The sequence below is a fragment of the Dermochelys coriacea genome, chromosome 3 (genome assembly GCF_009764565.3).
Source record: "Dermochelys coriacea isolate rDerCor1 chromosome 3, rDerCor1.pri.v4, whole genome shotgun sequence".
In the NCBI taxonomy this organism is placed as follows: Eukaryota; Metazoa; Chordata; order Testudines; family Dermochelyidae; genus Dermochelys; species Dermochelys coriacea.
In genome coordinates, this window is record NC_050070.1 from 39,078,968 (window position 1) to 39,100,520 (window position 21,553).

At 41.7% G+C, this 21,553-nt stretch overlaps 1 protein-coding gene across 1 annotated transcript; it reads left to right on the forward strand.

Annotated features, from left to right (window-relative positions):
- Positions 1–3,160: 3,160 nt before the first annotated feature.
- Positions 3,161–19,772, forward strand: ALKAL2 (ALK and LTK ligand 2). Its single transcript, XM_038393589.2, has 6 exons — positions 3,161–3,464; positions 4,887–5,215; positions 7,849–7,902; positions 8,025–8,105; positions 10,565–10,630; positions 19,096–19,772. Exons 2-5 carry the CDS (start codon positions 4,957–4,959, stop codon positions 10,627–10,629), a joined length of 459 nt encoding a protein of 152 aa, XP_038249517.1. The 5' UTR covers positions 3,161–3,464; positions 4,887–4,956; the 3' UTR covers position 10,630; positions 19,096–19,772.
- Positions 19,773–21,553: the final 1,781 nt, after the last annotated feature.

The window sequence follows — 21,553 nt, forward strand, 5'->3', positions numbered from 1 at the left end:
CTACTGTGCAATTTTAGATTTTAACTGAAAACCATTTTGTTTTGTCATTTTTTGTTCTGAGTTTGAGAAAAGGAAGGAATGAGAAAGTGTCGTCTGAGTATCAAATGTGATTATACATCAAATTCTTAGAGTTTCAGCTGGATTCAGGACAATTCCAGAACAAAGAACAGAAATTGCATCCACAGATTGCATAATGTCAATGATTATTGTAATGATTTGTATTATTAACTAGGCACCATCTCTGTGCTCAGCACTGTTCAGAATGTGCCAGAAAATGTAGTCCCTGAGCCAGTGTGTATAAAATGTGTAACTCTGGATAAGATGGCTAAGATATTTAAGTATGAAGTGTATAGTTATTGACCATATAGTATTGCATGTTTACTGTGATGTTAATATCTATGAGTGGAAGCCCCGATGGCAACAGAGGTTTTATTTGATTAAAGATTAGACAATTCAACCCTCCAACTTTCTTTCAAGAGGAAGAGCTGCCTAGAGCTCCTGTGCCTGTTTATTTTCCTTTCCTGCCTGCAGTGGCCCTGATGTACCTCAAAAGTCTCAATTTTTTTCTCAACTTTAAAATGTGGAATTTTCTTGGTGTTTGGTTTTAAATGTTCTCCTGTGAAAACTGCAACTTAATCACTGTAGTGTTGTGTTTAAGACCCTTCTGGAAAGTAACTAGCTTTTAAACAGAAGTGAAAGTAGTGTTGCCAATTCTCATGATTTTGTCATGAGTCTCATGATTATTATTGTATTCCTTAAAGCCCCAGCTGCTGGAGTCAAGTGGATATGTGATTATTTTAGCCTTCATTCTTAAAGAAAAAGTTTCTGAAGTTTCTAGCCCTCATGGCAGTGAAGAAAACTTAAAAATGTGACCCCAGTGCATCCTAAAGGCTCAAAAAGCAGAATTCAAATAAAAAGAACACCAGATCTATTATTTTTACATAATTTCATTATTTTAAAGCCAATATCATGATTCTTGGTGAGTTTGAGTCATATTTGAACATTTGGGATTGGAAATACTGTGAAAGTGATTTGAAAGTGTCAAGGAGTAAGGTGGCAACTTAAAGACTAACAGATTTATTTGAGCATAAGCTTTCAGGGGTAAAAACCTCACTTCTTCAGATGCATGGAGTGAAAGTTACAGATGCAGACATAAATATACTGACACATGAAGAGAAGGGAGTTACCTCACAAGTGGAGAACCAGTGCTGACAGGTCCAATTCGATCAGGGTGGATGTAGTCCACTCCCAACAATAGATGAAGTGGTGTCAATTCCAGGAGGGGCAAAGCTGCTTCTGTAATGAGCCAGCCACTCCCAGTCCCTATTCAAGCCCAAATTAATGGTGTTAAATTTGCAAATGAATTTTAGTTCTGCTATTTCTCTTTGAAGTCTGTTTCTGAAGTTTTTTTGTTCAGGTATAGCTACTTTCAAATCTGTTATTGAACGTCCAGAAAGATCGAAGTGTTCTTCCACTGGCTTTTGTGTGTTACCATTCCTGATGTCCGATTTGTGTCCATTTATTCTTTTAGGTAGGACTGTCTGGTTTGGCCAATGTACATGGCAGGGGGGCATTGCTGGCACATGATGGCATATATAACGTCGGTAGACATGCAGGTGAATGAGCCTCTGATGGTGTGGCTGATGTGATTGGGTCCTCTGATGATGTCACTAGAGTAGATATGGGGATGAGATTGACGTCGCTGTTCATCCGAGCTCTGTCAGCCCCCCACCAAAGCCCTGCCTCCACTCTTGTATGGGGCTGGCATTGCTGCTCCCCCCCCCCATTCCTCCGCACCCCACTTTTTTTGGCACAAGTGGGCATTTGCTCTTGTGCTCAACTGATCAAGTTGGCAAGAAATGCCTACTTTTGCCAAAAAAGTCAGGAAGGCTGGAACTGGGCTTAAAAAGGGTCTGTCCCAACCAAACCGGGTCATAGGGCACCCTATATATAAACTACTTGTAGGGTTTAATGAAAAGAAAATCCCCTCTGCTCCGTGTGTGTGTGTGTAGGGCTTTAAGGGGCACTGATGAAAAGTGCTATATACACACCTACACAAATATGGAGTTTTCTCTCCCTCACACACTCCCTCTCGCTCACCCCCCCCCCACCCCCGCCCTATGGCTACACAGACACGAACTAGAGTCAGGCACAGAAAGCACGTTCACCGGGCTTCAGCAGAGCAATAGTCTAGCCATTGTAACAATTTTATTGTCAAGTTCCGCGCGCCCTGAAGACGTTTACATGCACAATCCGGAATGTGCACCCAAGAGAAAGGCAGGCTCGGGGGAATGGCTTCGGGAGGAAGGGCTCGGCTTAACTGCAGCCCCTGACGTTGCTCTCGTTCCGTTTCTTTCGCCTCGGGCCTCCCCGTCACTTTCACTTTGCAGCGGGACCCCCCCCCCCCGCCCCTCTACAGACCGCTCCCCGGAGCTTAATGACACTCGCTGCCACGACGTGTCGCTGTTGTCCGCGCTGGCCTCGGGGACGGCGCCGTATTCACGGCTTGCCTGACACAAGCGAAGTAGAAAGAGGGGAGCGGGCGAGGGGACCGCTGTGGCTTTCCAGCTCCTAGCTTCACCTAGCGGTCGAGGCACCCAGGCGCTGGGGGGGGGGGGCGTCCCCTCCCCTGCGTGGAGACCGTGGAGACCCCCCCCCCCCGCCGCCGCTCGATCCAACTGGATCGGTGTCTCTTGGCTGCTGCGAGGGTGAGGGTTAGCCACGCAGTGAAAGCAAACAGAAAAGTTCAGCCGGATCATGTTTCAGCATCAGCCCCCCCCCCCCCCCGTAATGCGATTTTGAGGCGAGGGGGGGGGGTGAGTGTTAATTTGGCAGGATTCGGACTTAGGGGGGCAGGGTTTTGCCGGGTGTCTCAAGGGGGCAGTGGGAAAGCTCTCTGCCCCGCGGCACTGCCCGCCGTGGCGGGGGGGGGGGAGGAGCGCGGGAACGTGGGGGGGGGGGGGAAGCGGGACCGGCCCCGCTTGGGACAGAGCCCGCGCGGGATCGCGGCGCCTCTCTCCCCGGGCGGGGGATTTCCAGTCACGGCTCCTAGCGCTGGAGAATTACCCTTTACGAGAGTAACTGAGGGAGGCAGATGCCGGCTGCCGCGGCCACAGAACCGCAGACGTCCCGCCTGAGGTGCCGCCCCCCCTCCCCCGCGGACGGACGGACGGACGGAAAGGTCCTGGCAACCACGCGGCTTCCCCCCGCGTGACAGCCGAGGCGCGCAGGCGGCGGCGCGGGGTCGGCGGACGGGGCTCGGCGGCGCCCCCGCGCTTTCCCCGTTAAAGGCAGGGGCACAGCCCCGCTCGGCACCGGCTCCTTACGTCGGCGCGAAGCTGAGGAGCGAGCCTGCACGGGGGGGGGGGGGGAGGAGGAGGCTCGCCGGGTTGCCGAGCGGACTTTTGTTGCTTTCCTCCCACTTGCGAGTGAGTCGATCCCATCGGCCGGAGCCGCCGCCTGGGGTATGTCCCGGAGCCTATATAAGCGGCGGCGCCGGGGCTGGCCGCCATGGAGTAGCTTGTGGACGCAGCCTGTGCACCGGGACGGGGGGGGGGGGGCAACAAGGAAACTCCGGCACCGCGGGCTGCTCCTGCGTGGGGGGGGGGGAGTGAGCGAGGGCGGGACCGGGCCGGCGCGGGGGAAGGAGAGACAGGTAACGGCGGGGCCGGGCTGGCGGGGCGACGCCGGGGCCAAGCGCTTCCCGCGAAGTTCAGAGCCGGAGACCGGGCGCGCCGGGGATCAGCCGCGAGGGGGGGGAGGGTTACGGGGACGGAGGCGAGGCGAGGCAGGTGCGAGGCAAGGAGGAAGCTGGCGCCTTCCCCTCTCCGGGTGCTTTAGGAGCCGGGAGGGGACTGAGCGCCGCTGGGCTCCCACGTGCCTCCCCTCTGCTGGGGCCGACTCGTGCACGGGTCCTGGCGGTGAGACTGCGCAGGAGCTTCTCGGCTGCGCTGGGTCCCCGGGCACAGCCCGCTCGTTTGCACGCCCCTGGGGAGCAGGCTGCCTCTCGGGGCAATGGGTCCCCAGCGCCGCGTTGCCGCCGCCGCGTAGTGGGAAGCGGTGACTGCCCATGCCCATGCCCATGCCGGGGGGGGGGGTTAAACCTCACTCACGCCAACGCTTGGACTGGCTGGGCAATGAACGCTCGGCTTTGGCTGCAGCAGTCAGAGCGGGTGTTAAGGTGCAAGTTTTGGAAAAGTTTCCGCAGCGGGCTGTTGTTGTGCCCCTGCTGCCTGGTGCTGGGCGGACGGACGCCTCTGTTTACACCACTGCCCGCCGCCGGCCCCGCGTGCGCTGGGATTGACTCTGCTGTGTTTCAGCGCTCAGGGATTACCCTCTGCGGCCACGCTGGAGATAAGAAGCGTGTGTGTGTGTGTGTGTGTGGGGGGGGCGATAGGAAGGGCCAGGGGAGTCCTAGGCGTGCGCTCCTCCGTGCAGCCGCCTCGCTCTCTCCATCGGCGTAGGCTGCAGTGACTTAACGCCTTTCCTCCGGATCTGTGCGAGTCCCCCTTGCCTGCGCACTTGGGAGTCAGCACTGGCTGGACTGTGTACAACGCGAAGGCAGCATGGGAGTACTTCGACTCCTGTAGCTTTCGGGCGGCCGAGCGGCTCTCTAGTCGGCCCTGCAGGCGAGAATAAAGTTGCTGCTGGCAGGGCAAGTAAAAGGCCGATTGGGCCATCTCCTCAACTGGTGCAAATCCTCTTCCTTCACTTGAGCCCGGCCAGTTTGCACCAGTTGGGAATCTGGTCCATTTTAAAATCTAAGGAGGTGGTGGGAGGGAGGAAACAAGGCACCCTGATTACATAATGTGCAAAGTAGCCTCTTTGCTCTTTCTGATTTCACCCCCGTGACTCGCCCTTCCCCCACCCCCACTTTTCTCTTTCAGTGAAATAGGAGTCCCCCAAAGTGGATCATTTCTTTTCCTCTGCTCATTCACCCTCCAGTTCAGACTTGCAATGAGTGGACTGAGGCCTCCTGTGCTGCTGGTGCTGGTGCTCTTAATGCTGTCAGCAGGTTATTGCAAAGAGAGAACTGACTCCATAGACCTAAAAGACAGGCAAAGCCTCTTCAATCTCATCATGGAGATTATTCAGGAACTGAAAAGGTACCACATGGAAGAGGACAACGGGGTGCAGTACTTCTCCAACCACGATTATACTTTAGACCGAAGAGAAGTAGCTGATTATGGAGAGTACCAGGACGAGCAGAGAGCTGGTAAGTCTGCTCCTTTCCTTTCCTGGACTTTGCTCCCCTTGAAGGGGAAATCAGGCATCACTGTACTAGTTCTTATAGGAGGTGCGAACCCCCTCAGGAGATCTGCAGACTTGCTTCAAAAATACAGAGGATTCCTACACAAGAAACTGGCTTTGAAAATCCCAGCATAGAACTCCACTCTCACTTCAGTTTAATATACTTCAGAAATGCATTAGGTTCAAAGCCAGACGTGCATGAGCTTTGGTTTTATACACACTATATGTATAAAGAAGAACAGTGAGATGGACTGGGGTAAAAAAATCAGGGATGAAAAGTCCTGTTTATCCTAGGTCATCTAGTCCAGGGCCTGGAGTCTTGTGAATTATACAGTTTTAAACGTCCCTGGATTTGACCATTTTGCCATCTCCCTGGGGAGAGTATTCCACAACCTAATAGATCCCACACCTGGAAGTTTTTCGTGCTAGACAGCGTCATTCCCCTTTTTGCTAACCTTATTCATTCCTTTAGCTTTTTGGTACTTGCACCTTTCAAATATTTGTCAATTTTATTATTTGTCCCTCACCACCATAGATTTTAATTCTTCTAAATCAGCCTAAAACCTCCTAAAACCTGAGCAGATTTTAATTCTTTCCTCCTAAATCAGCCCCTACACCATTCTAATAATTTGAGTTGCTTTTCTTCAAGCTCTCTCCAGTCAGTATTGTTTCTGGTAATAAGGTTTTTTCAGAATTGTATGTAATATCCCAGATGCAGTCACATCAGACTGATGTAGAGAAGGGACAGTTATATGCCTGTTTCATGATATCCTACTTCTATGCATGCAGCTCAAAATTGAATTGTCCTTTCTTGCTTCCCTATTCCATTTTAAATTCATGTCTAGTTTGTTGTTCACCATCTCTCCTAAACAGAATTATTGCCTCTCAATTTCCCCCTTCCCTTGAGTATCTAGGTTTGGGATTATTTTTCACTAGAAATGTCAGTTTACACTTTCTGAGCTGGATCTCATTTTTTATTTTCTACCCATCTCTTTTGATGTGTCTAGACCCCTTTGTATCTTTTCTTTGTACTCAAAGTGTTCACAGCTGCTCTTAATTTGGTGTCATGACTGTCATTAAAATGTGATTTTGGCCCCTAATCTAATCATTAGTGAAGATATTAAATAAAACAATCTAACAGTTCCCCATAAACTCAGTACAATAAGAACTTGTTCCTTTTTCTTAATATATGATACAAGCTTAAAGGGGCCAGAGTAACCAGTGCACTCTTTCTGCAGTTGCACAGAGTAGTTAAGCAAAGCAGCTGTAAACCCAGTTTAACAAGGAGGTTAAGCAGAGTTTATGGATGTCCTGCATAACCAAATCAGTGCAAAGCATCTGGCATGTACTGATGAATATGGCTCAATGAGAAAATCACTTCAGAAACAGACTAGTTGGTACAAGTGTCATTGATTCCTGAAAGGGATGTTTTTATTATTATTGTTATTATAATGGAATTTATTCCCAGAAAAGCTGCTGCCCCTGAAAAGAAACTATTGCTTGGAGCCCTCCTTTATTTCAGTCTTAGCATCACTTTCCCAGCGCATCTGTCCCATGGGAAACTTCTTAGAGAAGCATGTAAGCTTTCAATGCTTGTCATGACACAATTAGGTCAAATATGATATGGTAAATTTTACGCAGACTGACTAAAGTTAGAAGTAAATGAAGAATGACTTTTGAGAAATGTCTAAGCTCACCAGTGAATCAGATCTGGGTGGAAATGTTCTCTGCTTTAAATGTGATAAGAGGTGCCTGGGGAATGAAAAGGCTGTTTAGGCATTTATGGTCAAATAAATAAAGTACAGTATCATACGCAATCAACACTAAGCTGTCAGCATAGAGTTGGTTACTGAAAGCATAAAAGATAACTAAATCAACAAGACACGAAAAAGGGTTGACACTAACATGGATTTCAGTAAACCAGTTTCATTTTGGCATCTGCTGAACACAAAATCCAGAGAAGCAAACCACAAGAGTGGGGAAAAGCAATTTGTTTTTTATATTCCTTTCCTGTGTATTTTATTTAATACTAGAGATAAAACAAGAACTGTTTCTAGATTTCCTGTAAATATAACAATCTCATGTTCACAATAGTTATTTCAGATAGTGCTTGTCAACACTTGCCTGTGTGACAAAACCGTGCAGGTGCTCATAGGAGAATATTGCATAGACAGCCACAGAGCAGCCCAGAGACCATTCCCTGGTGTGTCTTTGAACCTTTACCACTGGTAGAGTCTGCACAGTTTCCAAGCACCAGTGATCTTAAAGACCTAGATAAGGGGTAGCCAAAATGTGGCCCACAGAGCCCTACAATGACAGTGACTCATGCTTACTCTCATTTTTAATGTGATTGTGGTGGGGCTGCTGGACACTCGGTCCCAGCATTGTAATGCTCCATATTCTTTTTAGCCGTCTCTCTATATGAAAGATAAAGGCAGCTGCAACTTGTTCCACTTTATGGCTCTCAATCTTCTAGTAAACAGTTATTTTGAGTCTGAGCTGAGCAAAATTTTGGCATCGCCTGTGGTTGCCCTACCATCCTGGACAAGTATATTTGCAGTGGAGTATAATTAATACTTTTTTTTCCCCCCCCAACAGAAATAGTTCCTAGAGATTTGAGGATGAAAGACAAGTTTTTAAAGCATTTAACAGGTAAATTTAGATTTTGCATTGTATCCATCATTTCATACACATACCACCTAAGCCCCACTTCCCTTCTGGTAGGCCTTTTGTACTGAGTTGACTCATGAGTTGTTGGTTTTTCTGTATTTCAGGTCCTCTCTATTTCAGTCCAAAATGCAGTAAACATTTTCATCGGCTTTATCACAATACAAGAGACTGCACCATCCCAGCTTGTAAGTGCCATAAACCAAAGCTAACTTTTTTAAAACAGAAAGCTATTAATTGGGGTGGCTACAGGAAATAATAGTGGCAATACTGTGCAACTATACACTGCCTTTCACTTAAAGGGTTCAGAGTGCTTTATAGATATTGAGCTTCACCTCAAGCCTGTGAGGTAAGTATTGTCATTCTCAGTTTAGAGATGAGGAAATTGAGGCACAGAATTTCCAGTGGATATACTGTGTAAAATGATTGTTAAAACTGCTTTCTAGGATTCCAGGTTTATTATCCCTTGATGTCTCCAAATCAAGTGCACTCAATTTACCAGAAAAAAAATTAATTGCTAGTGCTGCAAACTTAGCCCCACTTTGCTTTCAGATCCCCGGTTATTTCATTTTCATGCATCATCACTTGTAACACATACTCTACAGACAAATTATGGCATGTTACATTTTGGCAACTTCATGTTCTTCCAATTATGCCCTCAATGGCATCTTTGAAACCCTCTTGCCTTCAGCAGGTTAGAAAGGTGTACTGTACTGGAACTTAATAAACAAATCAACTGATGGGTAGGAATGAACAAATGTCTCGGCTGTGTTTGCAGTGCAAAAAGGACTACAGATGAATTAGAGCAGGAATTATTTTTTTGTCGCAGCAGATTCTGAATACAAACTGGGAGCAGACCTGTTGTGTAAGAAGAAGCTATTTTTCCAAAGCCTTTTTCAGAGGCACACTTTAATGTATATGTCCAAGGTCACCTACTGGGTCAGTTGAGGAGCTGGAAATAGAACCAAGACTTTCTGACTCAAAGTCCCATGCTTCAAGAAGGTTTCTTCGCCATTTGTAACAATCTATACATTTTAATACTATATTTATTGAGACGTGTGAGTAGTCTTCCCATTTGTAAAATAAGGATCATCTAGTAGTATATTCGAAACAAGATGATGGTCTCCACCTAATTTCTAGTGGACCAGATCACAAAAATCAACATAATATTCAGCACTAATTGGAACGTTCAGCAATGTAGCCAAGGACCAAATGGGCCTAAAGACTGAATTAGCTTTTTCCCCACAGCTGCTTCATATTGGTGGGAAATAGAGGAGAGTTGGCACTGGTTCTGCCTATACTCAACCTGTCTTATGAGTAGAGGGCTCTAGGGCTGACAATCTGGCACCTTTTACAAGCACAAGACTTACTTAAACTTTAGTGAAATGATAACCAACAGTATAATGGATCATCAACCATAGATGTCACTTTATCAATGTGTCTCTGAGAACTTCTCATGGAATCTTGAAATAAGTGTGCTGCTTTTATTCTCAGTGTATAATAGCCTTAGCTTGGTTTAGGTGGTAATGTGAGTACTGTACCGCTTTTATAAGTCTGATTTCTGGTTACAGCTACCTACTATTATAAAGATAAATGAAACAAGAAAATAAAGCATCTGTGGTTTGCTGCATCAGAGGGAAAAGACCCATCCCACTGCCAGTACAAGAGTATTTCCTCCAGTACATTTTCTAGTGCTTTGTGTGGTTTGGTAGTACCATAGATTTTAAAGGTCAGGTTTTATATATCAAGAACTACTGACACTTGAACTGTAACCCAGGCTGCTAGCTGTAGGACTGCAGGAGGTCTCTAACTGAGCATGTGAGCAATCTTTGAATAATTCCTTTTCCATCTGCATTGCACAGATTGTACTGTACACAAAACAGATCACTTGACTGAACTTTGTAGGTATGAAACATTTTCTACCGTGACTGCTTCAGTTTTACTCATTACAACACCACCGCTTGTTATCTGTGTAACAAGACTGTGCAAAGATCTAAAGAATATATTGCAGGGAACTATCAGATACTGTCAGAGGAAACAAGATGTAACTAGTCTTTTCTTTTAATTCTATGAACTCAAAGATATTTAGACACCTAACTTCTATTCATTTCAATAAGAGTTAGATACCTTTTGAAGATCTGAGCCTCCAAGACTCCTATTGCTCTGTTCCTCAGTTGTTCGAGAAGGACAATTAGTTGGAGGACTGCACTATTATTTATCTTGGTATTAGTTCGCTAAGAGCCGCATTTCAATGATGGGACAGTGCCATTTCAAACACCTAATTTGCACAATCAAATGCCATGATTGCAGCTTCAGATCCAATACTTGTGCACACATAACTGGCCATATATTCATACACACAAGCTGTCTGCATGCACAATTGTGCTGTTTGTGCACAGAACCAAAGAATTTGCAAAGAAAATGCACAGCAATTAGGCATCTAATATTTGAACGGCAATTCTTAAGCATACGGGGCCAAGGTCTACCCTGTTATAACCCAAGTCTTTAATTTAAAGTACTGACTAAAGTTAATTATGATAATTTGCACAGCACCTCTATCAATTTTATTTATTTTTTTTTTAAACCAAAATCAGTGATTTTAGCAGTGTCATTAACTTATTGTATTTATGACTTTTTTTCATGGCAGACTATAAAAGATGTGCCAGGCTTCTTACTCGGTTGGCAGTAAGTCCAATGTGCATGGAAGGATAAGGTAAGCTTTTTGATAGAGGTAATAACATTCTACTGCATAGCAAAGCTGTGGATTTTGCATTGTGGACATAAAAAATTCATGCGTGTAAAAACAATCTTCCTTTGGCTAAGGTATTCCCTTTTCAGAGCACTTGAAATAACTATCTTAATCTGGGAAAATACTGGCCATAAATAAAGGGTACCCCTTACTGGAAGGCATTATAAAGACCCATAGACATCAGCTGTGAATTATTTATAGCAGTATGCAGTTAGCAGATAGTGATTTTGCTTTTATAGAACAAAACATAGCAGCCATAGCTGATTTTTTCAAATTGACTCAATATACAATTGTGTGTATTGGCACTGGCTGCCCTTTCAGATCCACAGCTTTAAATGTATTGGGTACATTTTAATATGGATTAATATATACATAACTATACATATGCAAGTTTTTAAAACACAGATGTCATTGGTATTTTTAGAATAATTCAGTTACCATGTACTTACAGCATTAAAACCCCCCAATATATATGTTACTCAGATTTCTTTGGATTTCCATTATGTTCAACTTCTGCTCCAAGGAGTTATTTTTCCTTGATGCACATGCTTCTCTCTTTTTAGAGAGAATGGGAATTTCAGTGCACAAGAGGAAGAATGTCCTCCCAAAATATCTATACCTCTAGGAGTTGACATCTTGTACACAAAGACTAGTCCATGTCCTGTCCCCCATCAGCTGAAACAAAAATACAGTTGTATGTGATTTGAGAATTTTTAAATGAGGTTTTAATAAATTCTGTATTTTAGTTTTCCCTGGATATTATTAATATAATATAAATTCACTAAATGAAGATTACAGGTCAGAATTATGACTTCAAATTAAGCCCAAATCTTTCCTAATGTTTCTTGCCTCTCTCACTTTCTTCCCTATTTTTCTGTTCATACAAGAGATAGCTTTACAAGTAAACCAAACCAGCCACAAATCAGGTCTGTAGGTTCCTGAGGTCCTATAGCCGGAGAAGTGCCCCCTTTTCTGAAAGCTTCATTTACCCGTAGTAATGTAGTCATGGAGGCAACTCCATGATCCAGATCTTGCCTGGTTAAGGAAGAAATCACAGAACCTATTGCATATGACTTAGACTCATGAGACTGATGTTGGGTATGTGAGGTAAATTCCTTGTTCTAGGTAAGGGAACTCTGCAGTTCTAAGGTAGTGAATTGTGCAATTCAGGGAGCTAGTTGGCACCTATCATCCATACACTCTACTGCAAGACATAGATGGAATGGTACTGCTACAAATACCAGCCAGTAAGCATAGATGAAGGAGAATATCCTAAAATGCATTATTTCTTTTCCCCTTTCCCTGAAAGTCTCTCTGCATCAATACCTCCCATTGGCATTTTATGAGTTTTCAGGGTGAGAAGGGACAAAGGGCAGCTTCTTTCAGGGGCACTTGTCCACTCTGAAACTTGGAGAATTTCTATTAGAAAATCCATAATGCTAGGGGCTCATGCTCTCCTGAGAATGGGACACGAGGCACAATCTCTGCTAGGTTGTCACTGAGAGCAGCATAATTCTTGAGTGATTTACTTTAGTGGGAAGGAGGACTGATTGTCATTACAGGTGCCTCAAGATCTATAGATTTCACTAGCAAACTTGGAAGATCTATAGAGGACCATTCTTCCCCATAAAGATAATGCATTGAAACTGCCGCACAGTTCAACTTTTCCATGTAAGATACCTCCTCCTGTGGAAAAGCATGGTGGGGCTGTCATCATGTCCCATCAGCTCCACAGAAGGAGCTCTGAGGAAGATAGTTCTCTTGCTCTTTTACACGAGTCCGTCAAACCCATCTCTGTGCAGGCTGTGGATAATTTCTGCTGGACCCAGCCTTCTGCGTGCTTTTAAGAGATGTTCAAAATCTTGCAACATAATGCTAATTAAATGCATATAGATACCAAACTGTAAAACCCATATCATATACTTAAGATAATTTAGCTAATAATCAAGCTATAATGAGAATAAACAGCTGATCTACAAGATAGTAGAATGTAAACACTTCTTGCTTTTGCTGTCATCATAGTAGCTACTAGTAAATCAAGAATTAAGACAAACATTGAACATCAGGAACAAAGTTTTGCTTTGTTCTACCACTCTAAAGCAGTTACTTATGTGGAATTATTCCAGATTTACATGGGTCTAAAAGAGAGGGGAATTTGGCTCTAAATTCATAGTAGTTATAATGATGATAGATCTTTGGAATATTTTGCCACATGATGACACGTTTCATGTATACTCTTTCACTTTCCCTCACAATGTATATTCCAAATCCTCCCCCCCATTTCATACTGCACCCTAAATTTAAGACAATTCATGGATGTATTCTTAATAAAAGTGCACAGCGATACATGGCTGCCTTTCCTCATTCATTATTGCCATGCTAGCTTAAGTTGTGGTGTATAGGCAGTGATAACATATTTGGAAACTAATGAACCATACACTTGGAGGGCCCATTCTAGCAAAGCACTTAAGCATGTGCTTAACTTTCAACTCGTGCTCAATGCTTTCTTGAATTAGGGTCTGAGGATAAGAGGACAAATTACGAAAATTCAGGAGAACTTTGAGATCTACAATATGTTTTTCTTCAATTTTAAAAAGAGGCTCTGTTGTTCTCAGTGGTGGGGAGTGGTTGTCTGCCTGCACTCACATCCCACTATGGATAATGAATACACCTTTTTATTCCACAAGTTTAATATGACTGCACTGTCAATTCTTAGTTATCTTTAAATCATACTTTTGGGCACCTCTACCTAGTGGGAGATAGAAACAAACTCTTCATGTGGGCTGGTTATTCAGTAAGTGCAGGGCTTCTTGCATATTCCTCTGAAGCATCTGGTACTGGCACCTGTCAGAGACAGGACACTGATAGAAGAACCACTGGTCTGATTCAGCATGAAAATACGCATGGTCCAAACTAATTAAATGACATTATTTTCAATTTCCATGTCGAGTATTTTGTTTATACAAGTCAAAACAGTAAGAGCTAGGGATTACTATATTATTATCTGGTGCTTTTCATTAGTAGATATCACAGTGCTTTACAAAGAAAAGTCAAGTTTCATTATCCCTATTTTTGGTACTTTCTGTCTTGCTCAGTAGTTCCAACTTTTATTTCACTCACCCCTTCCTGGCAGCAGGCTATGGATGTATTAATGCTAGTGACTGTTTGGAAAGCTGGCAGTTAGCGCTTGCTTATTTGCTTTGGAGATGCATGGACATATGTCCATGTTTTGAGATTAATTTTGGAAAAAGGTTAGATTTGTTTTGGATTTCTACTCCCAACATGTTTGGGATTATCACAACTTCAAGGTAGGCAAGAGGCTTCAGATTCCAGGAGGGAGATAAAATCAGTAGACACAAAGACAGCATTTAAACAATTGTCTCAGTGACAATACATAACATTATGTACAATTTCTGCATAATACAGTCTTGAACAAAGGTGGATATTCACTAGCAAACCTAGCACAAGTTAGGCTGTGTGCTCTCAGGTTCAACAAAAGATTCTTAACATCCCTCTCTGCCATCAAATTCATAGAACGACAGAAATCAATCTCGAGCAGTAGGAGTTCATTTACAGGTGCCAAAAAGGTTTAACCACATCCTCAATGAGAACATAGTCTCCTTTGTTCTTTGCTCAGCTGTTTATCTTAGACACTTTCACCACTGGCTGTCTATCCTTCCTTGTGAATTTTGGAGACTGTTGTCAAGATTTTCAGAAGCGACTAGTGATTTTGGGTGCCCAAACTGAGGCACCTTTAAAAGGGTCCAATTATCAGAAAGTGTACATCATCCATCCTCTGAAAATCAGGTCCCTTTAAGGTGCCAGATGAAGAATCTTAAAATTGTGGCACCCCAAACAATTTTGAAAATCTTGGCTGCTGTCTGATTGCTATTCATGATGAAGCAGAATAGCCTGACACTAAGTGTTATCAATAGGCTTAATTTTTGGCTGGATTTCTAGCTCTTCAGTATGTACAACTTCTTTGTGCCTGTGAGTTTCCCATCCAGCTCCACAGCTTGCATGTGGCTTGATAGGTGCACATGCAATCAGGGATTTCCCTACACGCAACTATGATCTTACTTTTGGGGTGAAAAATATGATTCCCTGGGGTAGAGCCACAATGTCAGAGACAGGGGCCTGTTAAATATTTTGTATACGCTTGCTTTTTCTGCTTGACTATAGTAAAACCATAACATGCATATCATATTAGCCATTTCCCTTTTAGAGCATAATGAATTTTAACATCTACTGAACTTCACAGTGCAATGAGCCCTGAATATTACACCCTTCTGTAAATTTATTTTAACTGCTTAGCTGTTATAACTATTATCTTCATAAACAAAGATAAACAAGTATTTATTACAAAAATAGAGATAAGGTTATAGTCACTTTATCTAAAACTTTTATTTTTTCCATCCAGCCACTTGATACGACTAAAGATTTTTTTAAATGGCAGTTGTAAAGAAAGAAATAATGCTTGAAATGTACAACATAGCAAGAGAAGTAATGCAATTGATACATCTTCAAATTAGAAAAATCAAAAGTCCCAACTATTAGTGAATCTAGGAGTAGTAAACTAAAGGTGAAAAAATAACTTTAATACCATGCATAAGAAAGCATCATGATCAGCCAGTGAAGTATTTTTTCTTGTCCGTAATTATAAGTTACCACACAGCTCTTTCTAAGCAAGCACACTTAAGGTGAAAGCATTACAGAGAAAGTATTACCAAAAAATAAAAATAACCTACAGGCATGCTAAAAAGTTTACCAGAGGTCACCCCACAGGTTCTCCCTGTTACAAGTTCGTAACTGTCTCAGATTCCAAACCTGAACCCAGGGTGGGCAGTTCAGCTGTTTCTTTATACTGTTACGACTCCAGAAACAAGTAATTAGCAGACAATGATGTCAGGGTGTAACTTCAAAAAAGGAAAGGTTATTGCATAACTAGATGCAAGGAATTTGCATTAACCTCGCTTTTGGTGTTCTCCAGGAAATCCACTTTACATTTATCCCGTAGTTTATTCTTGTCTGGCACGTTTTCAGTATAGTTCTTTGAAATCCCAGGCCTCATATCACATTTTCCCCCCCTAGAGAGTTTCCATGCAATCCCAGTCCACAATTATACATTTGCATTTAGTATAATGGACTCCAACATACCTAAGCTTAATTTAGTAAGGTCTCCAATTGATATGGCATATCTGTCACAATGCACACTTAAATTAGTAAGTGTGTGCTATACACTATTTCCTATTTTTCAAACTTAGCAAAGCACAAATTCCTGATTAGCAATTTATATGCCAAGTTAAACATTTTAAATTTCACTATCCAAGTTCTCAATGCAAAACCCCTCAATTTTATTAAACAAAGTTTTTTCATGCTTAAGAAAAAAAAACTAACCTCACCAAAAAAATAAAAAAATAAAATAAAAAAATCACTTTGGGGTTTAGATACAGCATGCATGTTCAGCTAATTTTTTCTTAGTGATTATGAGCCACTGAAAATAAATTAGAATGAAAAAGCCACATTCAATTAGAAGGGCCTGTCTATGTACACAGTGAAACCAAAATAACTAAATTGGGTTTTATTATTTGTATTGTGGTAGTACCTAAAAATCCCAGTCAAGGACCAGAACTCCACTGTGCACAAATGCAGAACATGAAAGCCATTGCTGCAAGAAGTCTACAATCCTGCTATTTTGATGCAAAGTTAATTTTTTTTACTGACTTGAGTTTATCAAAATAGGATACTCAACTGAAAATAAGAGTGTCAACACAGACTTGTACCAATATAATGAAAATATGTGAATTAAAAGTAATTTAGTTATTTTGGTCCTGGTTTGTGTGTAGACAAGCTTTGAAATATTAGACCCTTAAAATTAGACAAAAATAACTTGAACGTGGAAAAATAAAATACACCATTTAACATCTCATTTTGTAATAAATATCCATTAAAATCCATACGGTTGCTTTGCCTGCAAAGCTGCATCATGGAGATAATACTAAACTTCACAGTATTTACAATGCTGTACATAATTACAACTTTAAGTCTGATAGTAAATGATTACCACTCAGATAAATGTGTTTTGATAAGCTTCCATATCTCAACTACTTTTGACTTAACATTTCTAGCCCATTAGGTAATATCTACATTAGTCAGCTACCAGGATTCAATATGATTCAATACTAGTCATTACTTCTCAGGAGATGCTCTCAGAGAAGGGTTAAAACTAACATTTTATAATTTGCTGGCGGGAACCCCTCCCCCCCCCCAGATTTCCAGCAAATAAAAGGCCCACTGTTACAATTCCTACTTGAGTTGTCCCACTGTAGTCAGACTATACGAGTAAGACTAGGTCTCAAAACACAATACTAAATTTTTTGCTATCATCTCTCCAGATCTGTCCTTTGAACGGAGTGAAAAAACTCCTAAGAACATAAGAGCTGCCACACTAACTTAGTGATCTATCTTGACCAGTATCCTATCTCTGAGAGTGGCCCATATTAGAGCTTCAGGGGGAGCGTAACAGAACAGAGCAATTATGGAGTGATCCACCCCTATATTCCACTCCTGGCTTTTGGTAGTCTGAGTTTTTGGGTTACTCTGAACATGGGGTTGTCTCCTCATAGGGAAGCTGTTCCATACCCGTGATCATCTCTGTTGCCCTTCTGTGTCTTTTCCAATTCAAATATACCTTTTTTGAAACAGGATGACCAAAAATGCACTCATTATTCAAGGTATGGGCATACACTGGATTTATATAGTGGCATTAGGATATTTTGTCTTAATTTTCTATGCCTTTCCCAATAGTTCCTAACCTTTTTCACTGCTGTTGAGCATTGAACAGAAGTTTTCAGAGAACTATCCACCTTGACTCCAAAATCTTTCTTGGCTGGAAATAGCTAATTTAGAACCCATTACTGTGTATGTACAGTTGGGATTATTTTTTTCCAATATGCACTACTTTGCATTTATCAACACTGTATTTGATATTTTGTTGCCCAGTCACCCAATTTTGTGAGATCCCTCTAATTTCTTGCAGTCTGCTTTGGACTTAAGTACCTTGAATAATTTTGTGTAGTCTGCAAACTTTGCTATTTCACTGTTCATCCCCTTTCCAGATCATTAATAGATAAACAGCACAGGTTGCACTACAGAACTCTGGGGGACCCTACTGTTCACCTCTCTTTTGTGAAAACTGACCATTTATTTCTACCCTTTCTTTCATAGTTGTCAACCAGTTACTGAACCATGTGAGGAACTTCCCTCTTATCCCATGGCTACTTTAATTTCTTTAAAAGCCCGAAAGATCTTGTCAAAGGTTTTCTGAAAATCCAAGCACACTAGATCATGCTTGTCGATTCCCTCAAATAATTCTAATAGATTGGTGTGGCATGACTTCCCTTTACAAAAGTTGTGATGACTCTTCCACAAATCATGTTCATCTGTGTCTCTAATAATTCTGTTCTTTACTATAGTTTCTACTAGTTTGCCTGATACACAAGTTAGGCTTACTGGTTTGTAATTTCCATAATCTCCTCTGGCGCCCAGCATTACATTAGCCACCGGGCACAGAGGCAGATATCAGTAAGCTTTTTTTCTAGTTCTGCAATTTCATATTTGAGTTCCTTCAGAACTCTTGGGTGAATACCATCTGGTCCTGGTGACTTACTGTTTAGTTGATCAATTTGTTCTAAAGCCTTTCCTACTAACACAATTTGGGATGGTACTTCACATTTGTTACCCACACCAGAACTATTCTTTTTGGGCATCTCCCCCCACATCTGCTGCAGTGAAGACCAATGCAAAGAGCTATTAATTTAGCTATTCTGCAATGGCCTTGTATTGAGTGCTCCTTCAACATCTGTCGATTAGTGGTCCCGCTTCCTGCTTCTGCTGTACTTAAATAATTTTACTGTTAGTTTTTGCCTCAATGGGAGCATGCCTGGGCTCCTCAGTCCTGATCCTGCCATTGGATGTATGTGGGCAGACCTTATGCCAAAACTATACTGGTAGTGAGATTTTAAGACTACAAAAATGACAATGTTAATAGCATTGTTGATATGTACTCAGATTTTGATTTCACTACTGCATTTAGAAATTGATTTATTCTGAAAAACTAAGCTTAAAATATTAAATATTTAAAATAGTGGAATTTTGTAGTTTTCAAAATCTGTTTTCTAGGCACAGAGCATCAAAGAGGTAGGAATAGCAGAAAGGAGGATGCTTTTCCAAAACACTAATCTGTAAGTTTTAGTTAGTGAGTAGTGCAATATAAACAGAACAAGAAATATACTACCAGATTTTCCAGAGAGACAGTTGTTGCAAAAATCTTTATTTACTAACTATTTAATCCACCAGATGCCTTTTATCATTTTCATATTTTAATTCAGCTATTTAAAATGCAACTTTTTTTCTTCTTAACACAACAGATATCACCATACAGAAAAGACACACCAAGAACCAGGAGAAGTGCCTTGGAAACCAACAGGGAAATAGAACTTAATACCTTTATAACATATTCCATTGTGAACAAGAGGATTTATTTTTGCAGATTGACTATTTCCCATAATTCTTTCAATGTGTTTTGTATGTTTTCAACAGTTTGCAGATCTACATTCTTTACAGTAGTATAACTGCCAATAGTACTTACTGCTCCATACTTAAAAGTACACTCCACATTTGATATGTAGTGCTGCCAAAAATTACATGAACATTTACCCTTCAGCCAGAAATTAATGTTCTGTTGCTGAATTCTGAAACTTGGAGGGATGTTATGTTTATATACCCAGAACTCTTAATGAATCTACTCCACAGCAATGGTTTTCACTTGATATTCTTAATTGCATAAGAATGAAGAGATTTTGGATAAAACAAACATGTTAGAGTCACATTGTACCCTTGGGGTACAAGTTACAAATTGCATGACAAATACGAAACACAATTCCAAGTGAACATGTTTTCTCGAGACAGAGTGTGGATTTTGCATACACACACAAACAATATGCCATGAGTTTTCTGTTTAATAAATGTGTAAACATTCCAGCTAACGTGCAATATGTAAATACTGTAAATAACATACATAAGTAATAAAGTGTTTGATATATTACATGATCTTCAATGTGTATTCTTTAAATGTCCCTTTAGAATAATGGTTTTCACAAATTGATTTCATGTGATTGCTCATGTTTTAGAGCAAAATAATCTGTAAATTATATTAAAATCCAATGCAAAATTATATCAGGAGTGTAACCTGTGAAAAGGTTAAACAAAGACTGCATCAGGAGGTCTCACTATGCATTTCATTTTTCTTTAAAATCACCTACCCAACACATTTGATACATGTGTCATTTTATTTATGACCAAAAAACCCAAACCAAAAACCACACACTATGGAGCATTTCTAATAAATGCACTCCAGACACACAAGTTTTGACACTTAAGCTTTCTTTCAAATAACCATCTATTTTACACAAGTCCTTTAAATCATATTAGACTGTATGGTATATAATCTTTGAGTATGATACAAGTAACTGGGGCTAGGATTTTCATAGTTTCATAGAGTTCAAGGCCAGAAAGGACCTTTAGATCATCTTATCTGACCTCCTACATACCTCACACTATTAAATTCATCCAAATACCCTATGTTGAGTCCAACAAATTCAATTAAATCAAAGTATTTTAGTCCTCAAGAGATTAAACTAATGTGTGCCACAGGCAGTGAATAGGAGATACCAAGGTGCCACCAATGCCATGCCAGAAAACTGATTAGGAGAGAGATGCTCAGATGACCCTAGAAGGCAAACCACACCCCAGGCTGCAAAGGATGACAAAAAGTCTTCAAGGTTCCTGCCTAACTGACTTTGGGGAAATTCTTGTGATCCAAGTCTTGTGATCCGTTACACCCTAGGCAGCTGACAAAGACACACTAGCCAGTCATCTAAAACAGAGAATTGTGTACCAAATCAGAGTGCCTGTCCACCCTAACTAGTAACTTGTATCTAGCTGTGGCAGATCTCTGATGCGTCAGGGGAAGATGACCCCCTTACCCATGATAACTGATTTTGGGGGGGGAAATTCCTCCCCGCAGGTGACCAATTGAAGCCCTGCTGCATGAGATTAGGTAACAATCATCATCAAATACAGAGCAATAGTGTTATGAGCAAATTGAAGACAATGTAAGCAAGCCTGTTTTCCCCAAGGTCTATGAAGGAAGGAGATTAACAGGGAGATTCACAGATTCCAAAGCCAGATGGCATCACCATGACTAGCTAGCCTGACATCCTGAACCTGCAGAACTTCTCCCACAAACTGACTTCAAACATACCTTTCAGAAAAATATTTAATCTTTCTTCAAGGCTCCAAAACAGTGGATCCACCACCTCCACTGACACTTTCCACTTTAAATTTATGTTCCCAGTCAGTTACACTTAAACTTTTGAAAACTGGCTGTTTGACGATCCAAATATACGCATTATTGGTTGGTGCCCCCACAAAGCACATAACACCACATCATGACCACCGACACCATGATAAGTGCTAATTTTTAGGCCAGCAAAAAGTATGTATGCTGGCTAGCATATTTCAGAGTAGCAGCCGTGTTAGTCTGTATTCGCAAAAAGAAAAGGAGTACTTGTGGCACCTTAGAGACTAACAAATTTATTAGAGCATAAGCTTTCGTGAGCTACAGCTCACTTCATCGGATGCATTTGGTGGAAAAAACAGAGGAGAGATTTATATACACACACACAGAGAACATGAAACAATGGGTTTATCATAGACACTGTAAGGAGAGTGATCACTTAAGATAAGCCATCACCAGCAGCAGGGGGGGGGAAGGAGGAAAACCTTTCATGGTGACAAGCAGGTAGGCTAATTCCAGCAGTTAAC

Bases quoted from the DNA above. Each gene is read 5' to 3' on its own strand.
- ALKAL2 (XM_038393589.2), top strand. From the start codon at position 4,957: ATGAGTGGACTGAGGCCTCCTGTGCTGCTGGTGCTGGTGCTCTTAATG. The intron at 5,216-7,848 runs GTAAGTCTGCTC...CCCCCCCAACAG, and splicing joins CCAGGACGAGCAGAGAGCTG to AAATAGTTCCTAGAGATTTG. The intron at 8,106-10,564 runs GTAAGTGCCATA...TTTTCATGGCAG, and splicing joins AGACTGCACCATCCCAGCTT to ACTATAAAAGATGTGCCAGG.